The sequence below is a fragment of the Macaca mulatta genome, chromosome X (assembly GCF_049350105.2).
Source record: "Macaca mulatta isolate MMU2019108-1 chromosome X, T2T-MMU8v2.0, whole genome shotgun sequence".
NCBI lineage: Eukaryota > Metazoa > Chordata > Mammalia > Primates > Cercopithecidae > Macaca > Macaca mulatta.
Window position 1 is genome coordinate 29,782,451 of NC_133426.1, and position 19,653 is coordinate 29,802,103.

Here is a 19,653-nt window from a genome sequence, read left to right on the forward strand (position 1 = left end):
ATCTAAATCTGGTGGGGGTTGGAGGTAAATTTTTTGACAATGAATGTGGGACTCACTGACTTGAGTAAAACAAGAAGAAAATGTAACATCTAAGCCGTATGACTCTAAGCTAAATGACATTGTAGAATATATGAGAGTATAAAATAAAAACTGATATGAAAGTTAGTGGAAATATGCAAGAAAAAGCAAGGTTAATGGTAGCATTAGTAATTGCTAGTAATAACTTTCCCTAAAGTTCCTATCACAATCTAGCACTAATTATTTTCAACTTGAATATCTGGAATGTCTATCTATCAATTTATTAATGTCCATTCTAGATAGTATGCTAAGTGAATTTTTAAATTATTTGTCCTTGTTAATTGAAAGCATACCCAGACACATATTGAATAAACACAAAAAACAAAAATCTATAATCATTCTGTTGTTTTTTCCTTGTATCACTTTTCATTCTACTGAATTTTACTAATTATAAATTTAAATCTTTCAATCTTGAACTTTTTTGTTATTTCTAGACTTCAATTTTAAGAAATTATTTTTCCTCCACATATGTATAAAATATATACTTTCTCCTATATAGTATATTTGTTTCATAGTAATATTTAACTCTAATAAATCCCACATTTATTTTGCTATATTATGTGAAACTGATTTTTCTTTTCAGACCAGAATGCAATTCTGATAACTCATTGCCTGGAGTTAAATCTGGTACCATTTCTGAGCACTACAATTGATTTCAAAGAGCTGTATCACTGCCTGCAGGACAAACATGATGTTTTTTTTTTTTTTATAATTGTTTTAAAATATATTTTGCTCTTTGTTTAGACCAACAACATAATGTCCAGATCTATCATCATTACACTTCTTTAGGATAGTTGTTGACAATATTCACCTACTTAAATTTCTAAATAAATATAGAATTATTTTGTTGACTTCTACATCTTATTGGACTTTTGTTAGCATTAGCATTACATCTAAAATGTAACTTGGGAATGGATTTGTTTAATTGTTTGTTTATTGCTAGTATAAATAGGATCTCTTCCATTTTCTGATTAGTAACTGTAGAAACCATGGATGATAATTATTTCTAAATATCATAGACCATAACTAACTACAGAGTTTTCTTCTTAAGGCTGGCAAAACTCTGATAAAAATCAGTGTCTCTTAGAGAATAAGATTAAAAATGTTTAAATCACATTAACTATAGCTAAACTATAAGTACATTAAATTGCTACAAATCATGTAGTTTTAAAAACAACCCTCAAATGTGCTAGATTTACAAACTTACCCCACTAAGGAAAACTGGCTTTCTTCTGAATTGCCTTCATCAATTATTTATTGCTGCAGGGCCGCAATAGGCTGAGGTAGACGCTCTTACGATTTCATATTAGGCAGATAGTGTTTCATTTTAAAATGTCAAGCCTTGTGCCTGTAATCACAGCTACTCAGGAGAAGGGAAGATAGCTTGAGCCCAGGAGTTTAAGACTAGGCTGGATAATATAGCAAGACCCCATTTCAAAAATATATATATATAAGCAAGCTTTTAATAATTTTAGAATCTATGCTCTTAAGACCCACATTCTCTCTTGGTTTTATTTCGCATATTCTCTTTTGAGTTTCTTAAGGGTATTTTTGTCTGGACCTAAAGTTCTATCCAAGTATATTGAAAAAAATGGGTAGCCTCTCCTTTGATAATTACCACATAGACTCCATTTGATCTATAGGATAGTGAGTCTTATTTTTACATGATTATATTTTGTTTAAAATAACTCAAACTATACAGAATTTCATATTTTGGAATACCAATACAAAAGAATGTTATATCAAAAGGGCAAATTTTAAAATTTTGCTAGTAAGTAATTACAATATATGTCTTAGATTTGAATATTTGAAATAACTTTAAAAAGTCGAAATATAGGGCTTTTTAATTGGGTAAGTATGCAATCAGGTTATCTTCAAACAATGCTTTTATTAAAATTGGTTCAATATATGAAGCCTTTATTTGGCAATTTTCATCTTTATGCACTTTCCAAATGTTAGCTAATTAAACTGCTTAACAATATTCCATTAAACAGTTGTATATATTTTGTGTTCATATACTCATATAAACTTTAATAATAATATAATTCTTTCATCAGTTTTTTAAAACATCTCATTGCTTTGTTATGTCCTATTGCATTAGTAAAACTTAAAAAACATCATCATATGAAAATAATGCTAGCCAGGTGCAGTGGCTCATGCCTGTAATCACAGCACTTTGGGGGGCCAAGGTGGGAGGATTGCTTGAGCCCAGAAGTTTGAGACTAGCCTGGACATCATAGGGACACCCTGTCTCCATTTTAAAATAAAATAAAAAGTTAGCTAGGCACACCAGCCTGGGTGACAAAGCTAGACCCTGTCTCAAAAAATTAGCCAGGCATGGTTACACATGCCTGTAGTTCCAGCGACCCAGGAGGATGAGGTGAGAGGATTGCTTGAGCTCGGGAGATTGAGGCTACAGTGAACCGTGACTGTTTCACTGCACTCCAGCCTGAGCAACAGAGTGAGACTCTGTCTCCAAACAAATAAACAAACAAACAAAAAAAACTGAAAAGAATGCTAGTAGGCACATTTCTATATACCAACAACATCCAAACTGAGTGCCAAATCAAGAATGCAATCCCATTCACAATAGCCACAAAAAATAAAATAAAATGCCTAGAAATACAGCTGGCCAGGAGGGTGAAAGATCTCTACAACAACAATTACAAAACACTGCTGAAAGAAATCAGTGATGACACAAACAAATGGAAAAACATTCTACACTCATAGATAAAAATAATCAATATTGTTAAAATGACCATACTACCCAAAACAATGTAAAGATTCAGTACTATTATTAAAAAGTCAAAACATAACAGATGCTGGCAAGGTTGTAAAGAAAAGGGAACACTTATATACTACTGGTGGGAATGTAAATTAGTTCAGCCACTGTGGAAAGCAGTTTGATGATTTCTCAGAGAACTTAGAGCTACCATTGGAGCCAGCATCCCATTATTGGGTATATACCCAAAGGAATATATATATTTTTTACCATAAAGACACATGCATGCATATGTTCATTGCAGCACTATTCACAATAGCAGACGTGGAATCAACCTAGATGCACATCAGTGGTAGACTAGATAAAGAAAATGTGGTCTGTATACACCATGGAATACTATGCAGTCATCAAAAAGAATGATATCAGCAACATGGATGGTGCTAGAGACCATTATTGTAAATGAACTAATGAAGGGAAAGAAAACCAAATACCACATGTTCTCACTTATAAGTGGAAGCTAAACACTGGGGACACAATACAGGTGTACTTGAGGTGGAGGGTAGAGGGTGAGAGGAGGGTGAGAATGGAAAAACTACCTACCAGATACCATGCTTCTAACCTGGGTGATGAAATAATCTGTACACCAAACCCCTGTGACATGTAATTTATCTATATAACAAACCTGCACATGTACCCCTGAAATGAAAGTAAAAATGTAAAAAAAAATAATGGTTGTAGGCATAGTTCTATTGAATTTAAATGAGATGATACTGTGAGTCCCATTGTATATTCTTGTTTAACATATGTTTGCTTTTAAATATTTGGAATTAAATCTTCTCAGTATTTCCTAATAAAGTAAGCCTCCAATAATTTATTTAGTTCCTGAAAATTGCCAAGTAAAAATATAGTCTGATTTTATAATCATCATACATTTTATAAATTCATTATTATGTTTATAACACAAAAGTAGGTAAATAAAAAGCATTTTAGGTATGATGTTGACAATTACATGCTACAATCCAATAAGAAGCCTTTTTATCTTGATAATGTTTTCGTAATTTTGAACAGTACTGGTGATTAGCAAAATAGCTATATTTAATAATAAAATTTTGGTTTAATATGAATGTAAGGGACCACAAAGAGATCCTACTTCACTCTCACTAGGATGGCTATAATCAAAGCAACAGATACTAACAAGTGTTGACAAGCCTGTGGAGAAACTGGAACCCTCATACATTGCTGGCTGGAATGTAAAATGGCACAGCCACTTTGTAAACCTGTTTGCTATTTCTTCAAATATTTAAATGTAAGATTGTCTTATGGCCTAGCAGCATCACTGGTAGGTATATACCCAAGAAAAATGAAAACATATATCCACACAAAAACTTAGCAGCAGTATTCACAATAGCCAAAAAGTGGAAACAACCCAAATGTTCATCACCTGATGAATGGATAAACAAAATCAGTGTATGGGATATAGTCACACAATGGGGTACTACTGATACATGCTGTAACACGAATAAACCTTGAAAACATTAAAGTAAGCAAAAGAAACCAGACATAAAAGGCAACATAGTGTATGACTCCATTTATACCAGATGTCCATAGAGACAGAAAGTAGAAGTAGATTCGTGGTTGCTAAGGGCTAAAATGGGGAGTGGCTGCCAATTGGTACAGGGTTCCTTTTTGGGGTGATCCTAAAATTGTCCTAAAATTGACTCTGGTTCTGATTGTACAATTCTGTGCATATAGAGAAAACCATGGAATTGTACATATTCATGGTATGTGAATTGTATCTCAATAAAGCTATTAAAATATGCATACTATGTATGTAAAAAACAATTTTATAGACAGTAGCATCTGGTGAATGTTTAACAGTTGGCTCTCTAAATGTAGTTCTGTCATGCATACAGTTGATATTTTTTGTTTACCTTAGCTAATAAAACAATGGAGTTGCATGTCAGAACTTGACCCACTCATCAATGATGTAAATGATGTCTTTGCTGAATCAAATTTTAATGGGAGAATATTTTCTTGATGTTTGTGCTATTCCCACTATGCCAGCTATAGACATGACACACTTTTAATTTTACCTGCATTGTTAACATTTTCCCTATCATGTTTTAAGTGCAGTCAGTCAACAGAACAATAAATCATAGCCTGATTTGTAGCATTTGCCAATGTATGGGGTAAATACTCCCCCCATGGTCTTTTTCAAGCTACCAACATAATGTCATTAAACATATAGTTGAGAAGAGATGTGCAGTAGTACACTATTGTGTAGTATTTCCACCATACAGATACTATAGTTGTAAACAATCTCAAAAGGTGAATGAATGAATAAATGGTAAAATGTAGCAAAATAGTTAGGAAGTTTTGAGTATCTATTATTTTTTAATATTGTTTATTTATATTTCTATAATTTAATTTTCAATGACTGTGCTTAGCAACCTGCTCACAGAATTTCTGAAAATGTGGTAACTGACCTTTGCAAGCTGGTATGGAATAATACCACTGAAATAATATCTGAATGAGGAGGCTCTGTATTTGCAATGTGAAGCCTAGTTTACATGATAAATTTGGCCTGTGGAGACATGTAGACATGTAGCCTTTAATTAATGAAACTTTAAAAAAGGGAAACAAGGTAAAATGAAAGTTCAGAAGATATTAAGCAGGTTATTCATTAATTTGAGATTATGTATTGAGTTCTTAATATATTCAAGATGCTGTAATGGGTCCTGGTAATACGAAGGTAAATAAAGATATAATTTCTGCCTTTGGGGAAAGCATAGTCAAGTTGCTGGGCTAGATATGTGAGCAAAGCAGATATTGAAAGGACTATATTATGATAAAACAAGAGATATGTTCCGAAGTCTATGGAGAAAGGAGAAGAGAAGGAGGAAGAAAAATTAAATGACAATTTTTTTTTTTTTTTTTTTTTTTTTTTTTTGAGATGGAGTCTCGCTCTGTCTCCCAGGCTGGAGTACAGTGGCATGTTCTCAACTCACTGCAACCTCTGCCACCCAGGTTCAAGCTATTCTCCTGCTTCAGCCTCCCTAGTAGCTGGGATTACGGGCGCCTGCCACCATGCCCAGCTAATTTTTGTACTTTGTAGTAGAGATGGAGTTTCACCATATTGGCCAGATTGGTCTCGAACTCCTGACCTTGTGATCCACCCACCTTGGCCTCTCAAAGTGCTGGGATTACAGGCGTGAGCCACCGCGCCCGGCCTAAATGAGTATTTTTTGAAAGTGCAGGCCTGCATTTTGGAAGAAGTGCCATTTGAATTGGATTTAATGGATGAAGTGTGTAGTAGGTGAAAATGAGAATTTAAAGCAAAGAATATAGTCTTAAATAAAAGCATGAGACTATAAAATGGAATATGAATGGGTGACTCCCAAAATTCAGATGATAAAAACCTGTTGTGTAATTGGCATGTCCTAGTTCATTGGCCCAAGGTGCAAACGCAGTCCCATCATTGATTACTTTCATAACTACTATTTGTCCTTTTTAATCCTTATTTGCCCTTATTCCGTGGACATACATCACTTATTCCTCTGCTCCACCCTGCCCCATGAATTTCTATCAACTCCTGGTTCTTACTCAGACTCACAGGAAGGGATAATAGTCCTTCCTTCCCACTTTCAAACACAAGGTAATACGCAGTTGGATTCCAACGTGACAGCTCTCTGAAACAGGTGTGATCAATCACTTTTTCCAAATAAGTAGTACCTGGTGAATCCAGCTTTTCTCCACAACAGTTAGGCCCCTGGTTAGAGACTCAGGTGTGAGCTTGACCTCACCTGGCCTGTTCTCAGGATTGACTCCATTGAACTCCTAGTGTCTAGGCTGTGAGCAGAGCAATGCATAAGAAGGGAAGTGGTAACTTTGCTTAGCCACACAGAAACCACTGAAAAGCCTCTTCACAGAACAAAGCACTGCTCAAATTGACTTTTTCTTCTGCCTGTATTGAGAAGCAACTGGCAGTTTCCAGATCTCTCTCTCTTTCTGTGTGGGTGACCCAGTGATTGATATATATATATATAGATATATAGAGAGAGAATGTATATATATAAATAATTACATTACATATATATTATATATTTTCTGCCTTAACAGGCTTCCTACTTAATGTCTGCTTTAAGAGGTTCCGTATTATCACATGGATAAAAAGCAGAGTGTTCTGTAGTTACTGCTACCACCTAGGCTTTATCACCTTAAGAAATTATGCGGAAATAATGTGATCTTTGCAGTGCTTATTCCTTATGTGATCCCTGAGTATTGTAGCATTCTCAATCCTTGGTTCTGTCTGAGCCAATCTCAGGTTTGAAAATACAGTAAGATAGATCTCTTTAGAATAGAGATGTGATAGCGTCAGTCTCCTATTTGAAACCTTTCCTCAACTTTCCATTGCCCTGAAATGGAAGTCTCAGATTTTCCACATGCCATACGTAGAACAGCGCTGCTCCTGCCCTTGCGTCATCACGGCTCTATTCTTCCCCTAATCTTCCCTCTACTTGCCCCTCGTCTACACTTTAGCTTCAGCCCCTTCAAAATTATTTTATTTTCCCCAAAGTCCCCAGGCTTTTTCTCACTCATGCTCTTTCCTCTCTGTCCAGAGTGTTTTTCTATTCTTCTCTCCACCCTCTTCTATTCCTTCCTTGAATTTCACTGTCTGACCATCTCAAGACTGGTTAGAGTTCTCCTAGGTGTCCCCGTAGCACCGTAGATGCGCTCAGTACTGGAGCCCCAGGCAGGGTGGGGTAGTCAAAGAACAGGTGAACCAAGATGGCTGAGAAAGCAAATTGCTTCTTACATGGGTGCAGGAGCCATTTTTTAGGTGTGGCAGCACAAAGCCTGCAGGTAAAAGAAATGAATAATTATAAAATGATGAAAAAAATGTGAATAAAACTGAATTTCACAGTTGATGTGGGAAAGAAAGGAGGGTGATGTGAGACAGTAATTCAGGTCCCAATGAGGAGGTCAATTGGCCTCCCTGCTAAGGATTGTCAGATTCCTTATTCGTTATTTATGAGGTCTCATATTTACTAAAATTGTAATGGAAAATTAGGCAATACCTGGAGAGTTCTATTTATGAGTTCCAGGCATTAAGTCCCACCTAAAAACTTAAACTTGGTCTTCTGAAAGACAGATGGTGTAAATTATGGATACATACATTTTTAAACTGTAACACATCTTGATTCCATTAGCATATAATGTTAATCAGCATACTAGGTAGTTTTTAAAGACTTATTGTTGAATGCGTGACTACCTTGGCACTGTAACAGATAGTCCTGGTGAAAAAAAAAAAAGGCGCTCTTATAAAAATGTAAAGACAAACAATATTTGATTTGAAGTTGTTTTGTAATGTTGGTTGACACTTGCCGTAGAAATATGCAATTGATTTTCAATCAGTGGAATTGGCATTTATTCATTTTGTAATGTAAATATTCTCTAAAGGAGAGGGAATTTTATACTAAAATGTTTCTGTACAAAGATTAATAATAAAGAAACCTCCTTGGAGCCTCAGTTTGCCTCTTCAAAGTTTGTAGATATTTTCTGGACTTGCGTTATCTGGTCATCAGTGATGACTATTACATAAAAAATCCGGCCGGGCGTGGTGGCTCACGCCTGTAATCCTAGCTCTTTGGGAGGCCAAGGTGGGCAGATTACAAGGTCAGTAGTTCGAGACCAGCCTGGCCAACATGGCGAAACCCCGTCTCTACTAAAAATACAAAAATATTAGTCGGGCATGGTGGCGTGCGCCTGTAATCCCAGCTACTCCAGAGGCTGAGCAGGAGAATTGCTTAAACCCCGGAGGCAGAGGTTGCAGTGAGCTAAGATCGCACCACTGCATTCCAACCTGGGTGACAGAGGAAGACTCCGTCTCTGAGGGGGCCGGAGGCGGGGAATCCAAGTCCGTGAGGAATCTCATAGAGAACATGCAGACATAAGCTAAAATAGAGAAGGCTATGTCATGCCATATTAGAAATATTAGAAGAGCGATAATTTTCATTAAGTATTCTTAAACAATGAACATAATTAAGAGAATATGATTAATTTTATCCTATAAAAATGTTGTCATTGTAGAACTTGTAGAATTAAGTTGCAGATACTCATGCCCTAGTTTAGAAAGAGTACATGTAAGTGCATTCTGCTTTTCTCTGTGTTTGTACTGTAGAGTCTTTCATAAGCAAAATTTCAAGAAATATATACTATCAACTCATAGCTTAGCGCTGAGGCTTCCAGTACTCTTTTAAGAAACCTCCTTCCTTGGTCCTTAGGATCACAGAGTTCTCAGGGCCCTCTGGTAATATTCTTAAGTATCTATGGCTACCACAAATTGAGAGTTTGCTTACTTCAAATACCAGCAAAGGTGTTGCTTTTTCATTTTCAGCCCCTCACGTGGTGCCAATCCCTGAGAGTTCCTTTGCCCCAATCCAGACTTATAAGAACCCATCTTATCCCTCATTTTCTGGTTCCATTTAGTGGTAGCAAGATCTTAAAACTACTATCTACTGGAATATTTCAGTTCTCTAATGCTGACTGAAGCTTGAGTAAGCCAGGTGCTTGTAAAGTGGCATAAAATATCCAGAAATAAACTTTACTTTCTACAGGCATTAAATTTATTTCCACCTTTTAGACAGAGACTTCAATTTACCTTATTAAAGAATTGACCAATCTGTATTCACCACTAAAACATTCTAAGTAGCATATCGAAATAAACTAATCTTCACAGTAGTATAATCGATTTTACCTGTAATGAAAATCCCAAACATTTATTATCATGATTTTTATTTGTTTTTTTGTTTTTCTACTTGAGTATGTGGTAACTTCTTTAATTCAAATGTTTGCTTTATGAATTAAAAATATTTTAATAGCATTCTCTTAGGATCTCGGATTTATGGTTCCTTTGTCTTTGCAGCCAAAGATTTTCTATTTCCCACATTCAAGACTGAGAAACACCTTCTATCTGCCCTATAAAATCTTATAATTAGCAACATTATGTACCCTGCGATATCATGCTTCGAGAAAGGCATATCACCTCTGTGGTATCCTTCGCAATCATTCATGACCTCAAGCTAATCATGAGAAAACATCAGGCGAACCAAATTGGAAAAATGTTCTATACAATAGCTGACTAGTCCTCTTGGAAATTTTATAAGTAACTCACATTCCATTAAACAAGCCATGTTGGCCGGGCGCGGTGGCTCAAGCCTGTAATCCCAGCACTTTGGGAGGCCAAGACGGGCGGATCACGAGGTCAGGACATCGAGACCATCCTGGCTAACACAGTGAAACCCCGTCTCTACTAAAAAATACAAAAAACTAGCCGGGCGAGGTGGCGGGCGCCTGTAGTCCCAGCTACTCGGGAGGCTGAGGCAGGAGAATGGCGTGAACCCGGGAGGCGGAGCTTGCAGTGAGCTGAGATCCGGCCACTGCACTCCAGCCTGGGCGACAGAGCGAGACTCCGTCTCCAAAAAAAAAATAAATAAATAAATAAATAAACAAGCCATGTTGTCGAAAGCACACATTCTATCAATTTGACAAAGATTGAAAATCCCGGAAAAATTCTTCTTTTAGAAAGATATTTTATTAAATCAATGAAAAGTGATCAAAATGTTACCTGTCAGTTTACCTAAAATGAGTGTGAACAAATGGTTTGATAACACTTTTCCATCACTTGTCTCTGCAGGTGACTCTGCTAATCTAACCTGCAGAGCTTTCTTTGGGTACAGCGGAGATGTCAGTCCTTTAATTTACTGGATGAAAGGAGAAAAGTTTATTGAAGATCTGGATGAAAATCGAGTTTGGGAAAGTGACATTAGGTAATTTTTTTTTTTCTTTTAACTCGTACAGTCAAGATTAACATTTACTCCGTTAGTGAATAGAAAGTAAACTGAAAGGGTTTTTTCTTGTTGTTTTACTATTATCATAATAAAAATATTTAATGATAAAGAAGGAAAACACTGGTAAGAGACTTACTATAGAATTGCAAAACATGAATGTCATTTGCAAAGAATTTAAGAAAAATAACGAGGATTGTTTCGTTAAGCCATATACTGAGTGTGGCTGGGCGTGGTGGCTCTTGCCTATAATCCCAGCACTTTGGGAGGTCAAATTGGGTGGATTGCTTGAGGCCAAGAGTTTGAGAGTAGCCTGGGCAACACAGAGAAACGTTGTCTCTACTAAAAATACAAAAATTAGCCAGGCATGGTGGTGCGTGCCTATCATCCCGGCTACTCGGAAGGCTGAGGTATGAGAATCACTTGAACCCGGGAGGCAAAGGCTGCAGTGAGCCAAGATTTTGCCACTGCACTCCAGCCTGAACAACAGAGTGAGACTCTGTCTTAAAAAAAAAAAAAAAAAAAAATATATATATATATATACACACACACACACACACACACACATATATATACACACACACATACTGAGTGTGAGATCAAAATACCATAAAATATAGAAAATGTGTTAGTGTACTTTTTGTACAGTGTACCTTTTAAAAAAAAAAATGTTCTTTGGGAGGCCGAGGTGGGCGGATCACCTGAGGTCAGGATTTCGAGACCAGCCTGGCCAACATGGCGAACCCCGTCTCTACTAAAAATACAAAATTAGCCAGACATGGTGGCGGGCCACCTGTAGTCCCAGCTACTCGGGAGGCTGAGGCAGGAGAAATGCCTGAACCTGGGAGATGGAGGTTGCAGTGATCGGAGATCGTAACATTGTACTGCAGCCTGGGTGACACGAACGAAAGTATCTCAAAAAAAAAAAAAAAAGAAAAGAAAAAAACTCACAGGAAACATTAACAAGGTACAAGGACTCAAGCAAACACAATCTCTATCATTTCCTTTTATGAATTTTTGCATATTGGAGCCACCAAGTGGAATAGAAGCTGTTGATGGTAGTGATACGGATACACAAAATGTTTTTATCATCTTTCGTAGTCTGACTTTAAGGTAGAAATATTTGTATAGTGGGAATGATAACATGAAAATATTTGAAGGCATAATGCCTAAGCCCCTTTTTTGTTAAATGTGTTTACTTATGTATTCATTTAAGTGTAAATATATTCAATGCTGACTATAATTATGCTTGGGCATGGATACTTATTTTTAATCATAATGTAAATATGCAAGAACATTAATAATAATAAGTAAGTTACAACTACATCAAAATGATGATTACTTCTAAACATCCTCCCATCTAAAGATTGCATCTTCTGGGTCTATACAAACATTTAAATCATGGTCCCCCATTCTAAATGTCAAGACTTTTAAAACTTTATCAAAGGTAAAAGAGAAAATGATTTTCAATAGAAAAAAAAAAACATATGAAACTGTCACATAAGGTTATTTCTATTGGGACCTTCTTTCTGGCAACAAATACATAAGAATATTGTACTCTGGAATGCCCCAGTGGGATTCCAGAAGGCTAAATGGACAATTGTCTAATATGTACTGAAACATTTCTGTGCTGTTTTTCGTATTTAAAACTTCACTCTTATCTTTTACCCATGGTCTATGAAATGCTAAAAAAAATGAAGGACAATTAACCTCCTAACTTCTGACCCCTCTGGCTTTGTGTGTGTTCAGGGAAGTTTCTAGAAAGGTAGTTTACTTTAATTCTGCATTTAAAAATGTTGAACAGAGATGACAACGAGGTTAGTGAGCATTTACCATTAATTTTAAATGTCAGAGTTAAGTACTTTACCAGAACTTTTAGTCTATGGGTTTATAATTTCGCATTTCTTCAAAAACAGGCAATTTGTTAGTATCATTAACAGAAGTCAGACTGAAAATTTCAACTGAAATGTCAAAATAGCTCAGAAATTTTCTTTTCTTTCTTTTTTAAAAAATTAACCTGACATGTAATTAGGCCTTCAGCCTGAGACATTAGATTTTTTATCTCAACTTACATAATATTTGTTCTTAAAGGGAAAGCAAATTGTAAACTTTCTCTTCAAGGTCTTTCTCACCTCTTTATTATGACAGTGTGATTGTCCTGCTAAGGGAGATAATTAACTGCAACTTCATTAACATCTACAAAGACAAGCTTCCTAATTATAAGTGAAGAAGAAAAGGGCAGGATATAATTTAATTAACATAGCATTAATTCATAGTCAAATTTGAAGCACAGATTTCGTAGGTATTTTTACATCAGATTTGGATTCATCTACCTTTCTTTCTTGTTTGTGTATGTGTCTGTGTGGATTTTTGTTTTGTTTTGTCGCTTTATATTTTAGAATTCTGAAGGAGCATCTCGGGGAACAGGAAGTTTCCATCTCATTAATTGTGGACTCTGTGGAAGAAGGTGACTTGGGAAATTACTCCTGTTATGTTGAAAATGGAAATGGACGTCGACACGCCAGTGTTCTCCTTCATAAACGAGGTGAGTGTAACCTTCTAAGCTTGAGTGGTCAACTGAATGTATGATGGGAGAAAAAATCATTGGGAACCAAGAAACAAATTCAATTTCGTTTTTCTCCACAACGTTCTCCTAAATAAGATAATCATATTTGCATTAGAGCTACCAAGGCAAACAGCACAGTAGATGGGTGAGTAACTCAGTCTCTAAAATCAAATTTGGATTCCTTGCTCTTCTTTAATACCAACTGTATAACTTTGGGCAAAACATTTAACTTCCCTAAGCTTTAGTTTTCTGATATATAGAATGGGGAAAATAATGGTATCAACTCTTCAGTGTATTGTAAGAATAAAATAAGACAAAAAATGTGAAGGGCTTGACAGAGCCTATACAAGGAAAGTCATTAAATGCTATTTATTATTATTAGAAATAGATATTAGGGGCTGGGTGCAGTAGCTCACACCTGTAATCCCAGCACTGTGGGAGGGCAAGGCAGGTGGATCACTTGAGGTCAGGAGTTCAAGACCAGCCTGGCCAACATTGTGAAACCCTGTCTCTACTAAAAATATAAAAATTAGCTGGCAGTAGTAGTGCGAGCCTGTAATCCCAGCTACTTGGGAGGCTGAGGCAGGAGAATCACTTGAGCCTGGGAGGTGGAGGTTGCAGTTAGCGGAGATCGGGAGATGGCACCATTGCACTCCAGACTGGGTGACAAAGGGAGACCTTGTCTCAAAAAAAAAAAAAAAGAAAAAGAAAAGAAATAGATACTAGTTTCTTTGAAAAACAACAACAACAACAACTAAATGGTTTTAAGTCAAAGATTGTGTTTCTTATGGGAAGGTTGCTCCTTTAGTGTAAGAACTGTCTGATGAATTCCCCACTGCAGTATTTTTTGACATGTTGTTTCTGCCTTGGATAACTTTGATATGTACGATATTCTCCCATGATGAATAATAATGCATTTTTAAGTAAGATAGGCTGTGGTTGAGTGCAATGTCTATTGTGCTAACTCTGCCTCTACATCACCCCATCACCTTTTGCATAGGGTTAAATGCATTTAAATGTATATTGAATTGTTTGAAATAGATAACTGTAAAATGTGAGTCATTCCTGTTAGTAAAATTATTTATGTATATTACAAGAGAAAAATATATTTTGCTACATTATGCTAAGTTAAAACTTTCTACTCTTTGGAACAAGCACTCTTGATGTTCTCTTACTCAGCAAATTTACAATGATTTTAATTTCAAAGCCCATGTTTAATCCTAGACTCTTTGAGGTTTCAAAAGAAAGAGAACATTGAAGGCTGTTCCCCCTCCTTTATTGGGCAATAGATTCCCTTTGAATAATATTACTGAATGCTATTAAAATAGACATCTCTGTTGTCAAGGTGACTATGATATTAAAATAGTCTACTTTTTAGGGATGTGAGTCAAGGGGAAAGGTGTGCAGCAGCTAGCAATATGATTGTATCTTTCTATAGTATATAGCCAATCAAGGAAGGGATGTTAGTAGAAATATCACACATATACAAGTACAGAAATAGCTTCTCATAGTTAAAAGCAACTTAAGTGTTGTGTAATTGAACTTCTTATCCTGCCGTAACATCTTCTGAAGTGATCTATCAGCTTATACTGGATCACATTCCCTCTCAAGGAAGTCCATTTTATCTTTAGAAAAAATCTGTTAGAAAGCATTTCAGTGTCATTGTCTGTCTATCCAGTGGCCCTAGTTCTGTACTTTTAATCACTCTTCCCCAAGACAGCCCTTCAAATGTTTGATGACAGTCACTACGAGTCTCCGAACCTTTACTTCACCAGATTCAGCCTCTTTAGCTTCTTTTACTCATTCTTCATTTTTATTAGCGAAATACTTTCACCCTTCTGGTCACTCTCTTGAATGTGCTTTAATTAAAGGGTTTGAATTATTCCTCAAAAATGGAGTTAGGGGAGAGAAGATATAGAGCACATAAAAATGGGTTGACTTGGACAACATATTTTTTGGGAGGGCAAAGGAAGGGTGACAGTTAAGTAGGAATCAAAGGAGAAGGGAAGAAAAATGAATTGTATCTAAGGATAAAGCTACTAAAGCTCTGTTTTTACAGAGAGGCACACAGGCAAGAAGGGGTCAAAAAACCTCCAGGCTATTTTTAGCATACATAGCTTAAGGATAAGTTGCCAAAAGCTATGAAACCTTCCATTTCTAGAAAAATAAATGAAGAATCAAGAAAATTACTTGAAATTTTTTTTCCGGTAATATTTGATTTCCCAAACATGAAAAAAATGTGGTCAATGTTAGAGTATTCTTCAATACTTAAGTCTTTTAGTATGTTTTTCAAATATGCATTTATACAAACAGCAATATATTCTTAAGAAATAAAAGTATTAACAAGCCAAAAAAAAAGTCCTTCCAAGACATGTACTCCAAAAGTCCCTCTTAAAGTGAATGTATGCCTTCCTTTTAAGGGAGCTGCAGCAAACGAGTCATCAATTCACAAAGACACCAATGGATGCAATTTCCTGCTCTTGAGGGACTCATGATTATGTGGAATGATCTATCCCACCAATCTTGGGGGAAAAAAAAAAGGACTTTCGTTCACATATGACATGACCTGAACTTCACCAGCCCTGCCAGGTTGAGGAGAACAGCACACAGCATATATGAAATGATAGGTTTGGGTCTTTGATCATGGAGTCTCTAAAAAGTCAAATGTCTGTCATGCTAGCAATGGTGTAATTATCAGGTGGGTTGCTATCTTACTCAGAATACTAAGGCTTATATAAGGAACTGGGAGCTTTCACTATTAATTTTATTTTTCTGCCATTAACTCATAAATTCCTTAACTTATAAGCCTTCACAGTCTTCCCTTTTAAAACCTCCCTAGAGAGACATGTTCAAACATTTGTCGAATACTGATCTTGTACACCACAAGCTGTCATTGCTTCTGACAGGTAAACCTTCCAGGACATTCCTTTACCAAAGTTATCTAAGCAATTTTTCCTTCACTGTTACCTTTTGTTCAGTATCATTGACATAATAAAATGATTTCAGAGCCCTCCAATGGGTGGTAAGGATTCTTTGAAACATTGCTTCCTTGTATCAAATGTGTCTTCCTTAATGCCAAGGGGATACTACAATAAATAATTCAGCTACATTTGAGCTAGGCTGTGTTCTGGGTCAGCCTTTTATCTGCATAAAAGAATCATAATTCCATGAAAGCCTGCTGAAAATCTACCAAGAAATTTGACCACAGAAAAATCTTGCTGGAGAATATCCAAAGTTGCCAATTCCTGCAGCCAGAAAAGGTACTAGGTTCATCAGAATCTCATCAGACATGCAATAGAGATATATTTCACTTCCTATACGGAGCACTAGAATATGCAGTGAGAGAAAGACAGAGAATGAAAGGGCAAGGCCCATGGGCCATATTGGTTTATGACTGCCCTGCTCCTTACTCTTCACTCCTGCCTATTGAATAGAAGCTTCTATTCAATCCTCTTTGCCAGACCCTGGCCTGGCAAGCTTGAGCATTAGATCCTGGCTTCAAAAATAATCAAAGTAAAGCTGACAAATTAGACATTGCGTTATTTCTTGTTCTTGTTATTGCCCATACTTGATTGAATTCCACGTCTGAGTCTCTGAATCTTTTACCCAGATACACTTGCTACTGCCTGTCCAACACGCACTGAACATTGACCTTCAGTTTTCCTCCAAAGCTCTGATCTGTCCCATTCTCTCCATTTTTCACATTTTCCGTTTCTCTGACACAAACAATACTCCAGGTAGGTACCTAGCAGTATTGTGCTCTGACCTCAGGCCTAAACACTCTTGTACCCATCAGGCTGTCTCAGATTCCTTCTTCACTCTCTGTGCCTTCTGTCTATACTCTCATTTTTAATGACCTCACAGTGCAGACATGTTTATTGTCTTAATGGTTAAGGGCATGGACTTAGAAGTAAGGCTGGCTGTGTTCAAAACCCGACTCTGTTCTTACTAGCTATGCTATCTGGGGCAAATCACTTTGAGCCTCAAATTGCTCTTCTATAAAATGGGAATAATAATAAGACTTCTCACATAGAGCAGCTGTGAGGATTCAATGAACTCATATGTGTAAATACGTATCACAGTGTCTGGCACGTACTTAGCACCCAAAAAATGTTAACAAGCTATTACAAGATTTCCTTGCTCTAACTATGTGATACTCTGGGTAATGAAGGATGCAGCAATTCCGTGTTCCATTAAAAATTCCCTGAATTCTAATTCATCTTTCATCAAAATCGTCAGCTTTAGCTCCAGCAATTTTGTTCCGTCAATTCTGAATTTGACTGTATAATAGATTTACTTTGGTTTGAATGTACTGTCCTAAAGGATAATTTTGTTTATTTATTCATGCATTTAATGATGACTAAGAACCTACTATGTACCTGGCATTTGTGCTAGCCAAAGTTACACGCATGAAAATTAAAATTAAATGAACAGGAAATAAGGACCAATATAATTTGGAATGCCATCCAGTACTTTTTAAATTACAGTGATATTAAACATTGCTAATATACGACTGTGCTTCCTAGTGAGTGTTTCACTTTGAAACTGTCACATTGGGGATGTTCATTAGCAATCCTGCTCTGAAGGGTTATGTTTACTTATATGGTTTACAATAATATGACAATTCATTAATCAAAAATTATTTGGGAACTGGCAAAGTATCTATCTGAGAGACTCAGCACTAGTTAATAATAATAAACATCTAGGTTTTCTTTATTTCCCATCTAACCCATTTTACTTCTTGTGTGCACTCTCTTTATCCCTTCAAAGAATGTAATCAATAGAAATTAGACCTGCTCAATAAACTCCCTAGACCTAAAAATATCCTTAGTAATGTAATTAAGTGCACATCATTTAGGATGCATTGTTTTAAAGCCAGATGAATGTAAACCCAGTGGACTCCTTTAACCCTTCTTGTAATGAATCATCCTTGTAATATGTGCCCCATCCTTGTTAGTATTTGCCTAGTGAATTTATTTACTGAGAGATACAGTAAGGTCATAGAACGGTGCAAACTTCTTTTGGGACTGGCCATTTGACTTCCTTGACCATTGATTTCAGAATATGTTAAAGCCAAACCTCGTTCAGAAATCAAAATCTCCTACCTCCCCGTATGGCAGCATTTCCCAAGAAAGACAATGACCCATTACAAGCTGAGCTGATGTCGATGAAATGGATACTTTTACTGAGTCTTAGCTTATGCAGTGCCAAAATATTAAGGAATTTTAGTAATGTTGCTGCAGCATCTCCAAATAAAAGCCAACGAGTTTAACAAATTCTCTCCTTGGATAAGATTTGACATTTTGTACTCAAAATTTTCTTTTCTCCTGTTACGGTTTTTTTTGTTGTCGTTGGTGGGGGGGCCACTCTGCTCCTCATTTACGTAAGACATCTAAATAGCAGACTCCAATGTTGTATTTTTTTCTTGGTAACTAATGCCAAAACAAATAACCAAACATATTTGGAGGCTATTATGAATGCCAGTACCACAAATTGTCTAATACTAATGATTTTGTACGTCTGCACTTCTTTTTTTATTATTTATGTGTATTTTTACAGGCAAGGTCTCACTCTGTTGCCCAGGCTAGAGTGCAGTGGTGTAATCATGACTCACGGCAACCTTGAATTCCTGGGTTCAAGCAATCCTCTGGCTTCAGCCTCCCTTGTAGCTAGGACTGCAGGTGCACGCCACTACACCCGGCTATTTAAAAAAAAAAAAAAAAAAAACTGTAGAGACAGGGTCTCCCTATGTTTCCCAGGCTGGTCTTGAACTCCTGTGCTTCAGCGATCCTCCTGTCTCAGTCTCCCAAAGTGGTGGGATTACAGGCGTCAGCCACTGTGCCCAACTCCCTGTGTGCTTCTTGATATGGATATTCCAACAAGGCTATTGATTGCCACCAAAGTTGCAGACATGACTGTTAACCACTTTAGCTGACTATTTCCTTAGACTTAGAATGTATTATTTAAATGAGATTAATCCCAAGGGGTTTTTTTGCCTCAACTGTGAAATGTTTTGAAGGCTTTTTTTTTTTTGAGATGGAGTCTCGCTCTGTCGCACAGGCTGGAGTGCAGTGGCGTGATCTCGGCTCACTGCAAGCTCCGCCTCCCGGGTTCAAGCAATTCTGTTGAAGGCCTTTTGATCCTAGTTTTTGCTAATCAGTTATAATATGGAGGTATGTTATGTAACATTGTTTGGCCTCTTAGCCATTTTGGTCACACAGTTTTCTTCTCTGTGAATGAGAATAACCAAGTAGCATCTTTGTTAGAAAAGAAAAGGACCACTGTCTGCTGATGATTAACTGTTTTCTCAATTAATAAATGACAAGAGGGTGATCCTGGACAAAACCAATGTGGAGGACCAAGAATAAGAAACTCTTTAGTCTTTAGTCATTCCTGTAGATCATTCATGTGGGCCAAAGCTCTTAAACATTTAATTATAC

The 19,653-nt window shown here is 36.5% G+C and overlaps 1 protein-coding gene across 1 annotated transcript in view; it reads left to right on the forward strand.

Annotated features, from left to right (window-relative positions):
• The window catches only part of IL1RAPL1 (interleukin 1 receptor accessory protein like 1), a 1,400,950-nt gene that overhangs the window by 1,348,759 nt on the left and 32,538 nt on the right, over window positions 1–19,653 (forward strand). The window contains exons 7-8 of the mRNA XM_015127123.3: window positions 10,497–10,629; window positions 13,047–13,192. Of these exons, the coding sequence (XP_014982609.1) occupies window positions 10,497–10,629; window positions 13,047–13,192 (279 nt within the window). The remainder of the gene's footprint in view (window positions 1–10,496; window positions 10,630–13,046; window positions 13,193–19,653) is intronic.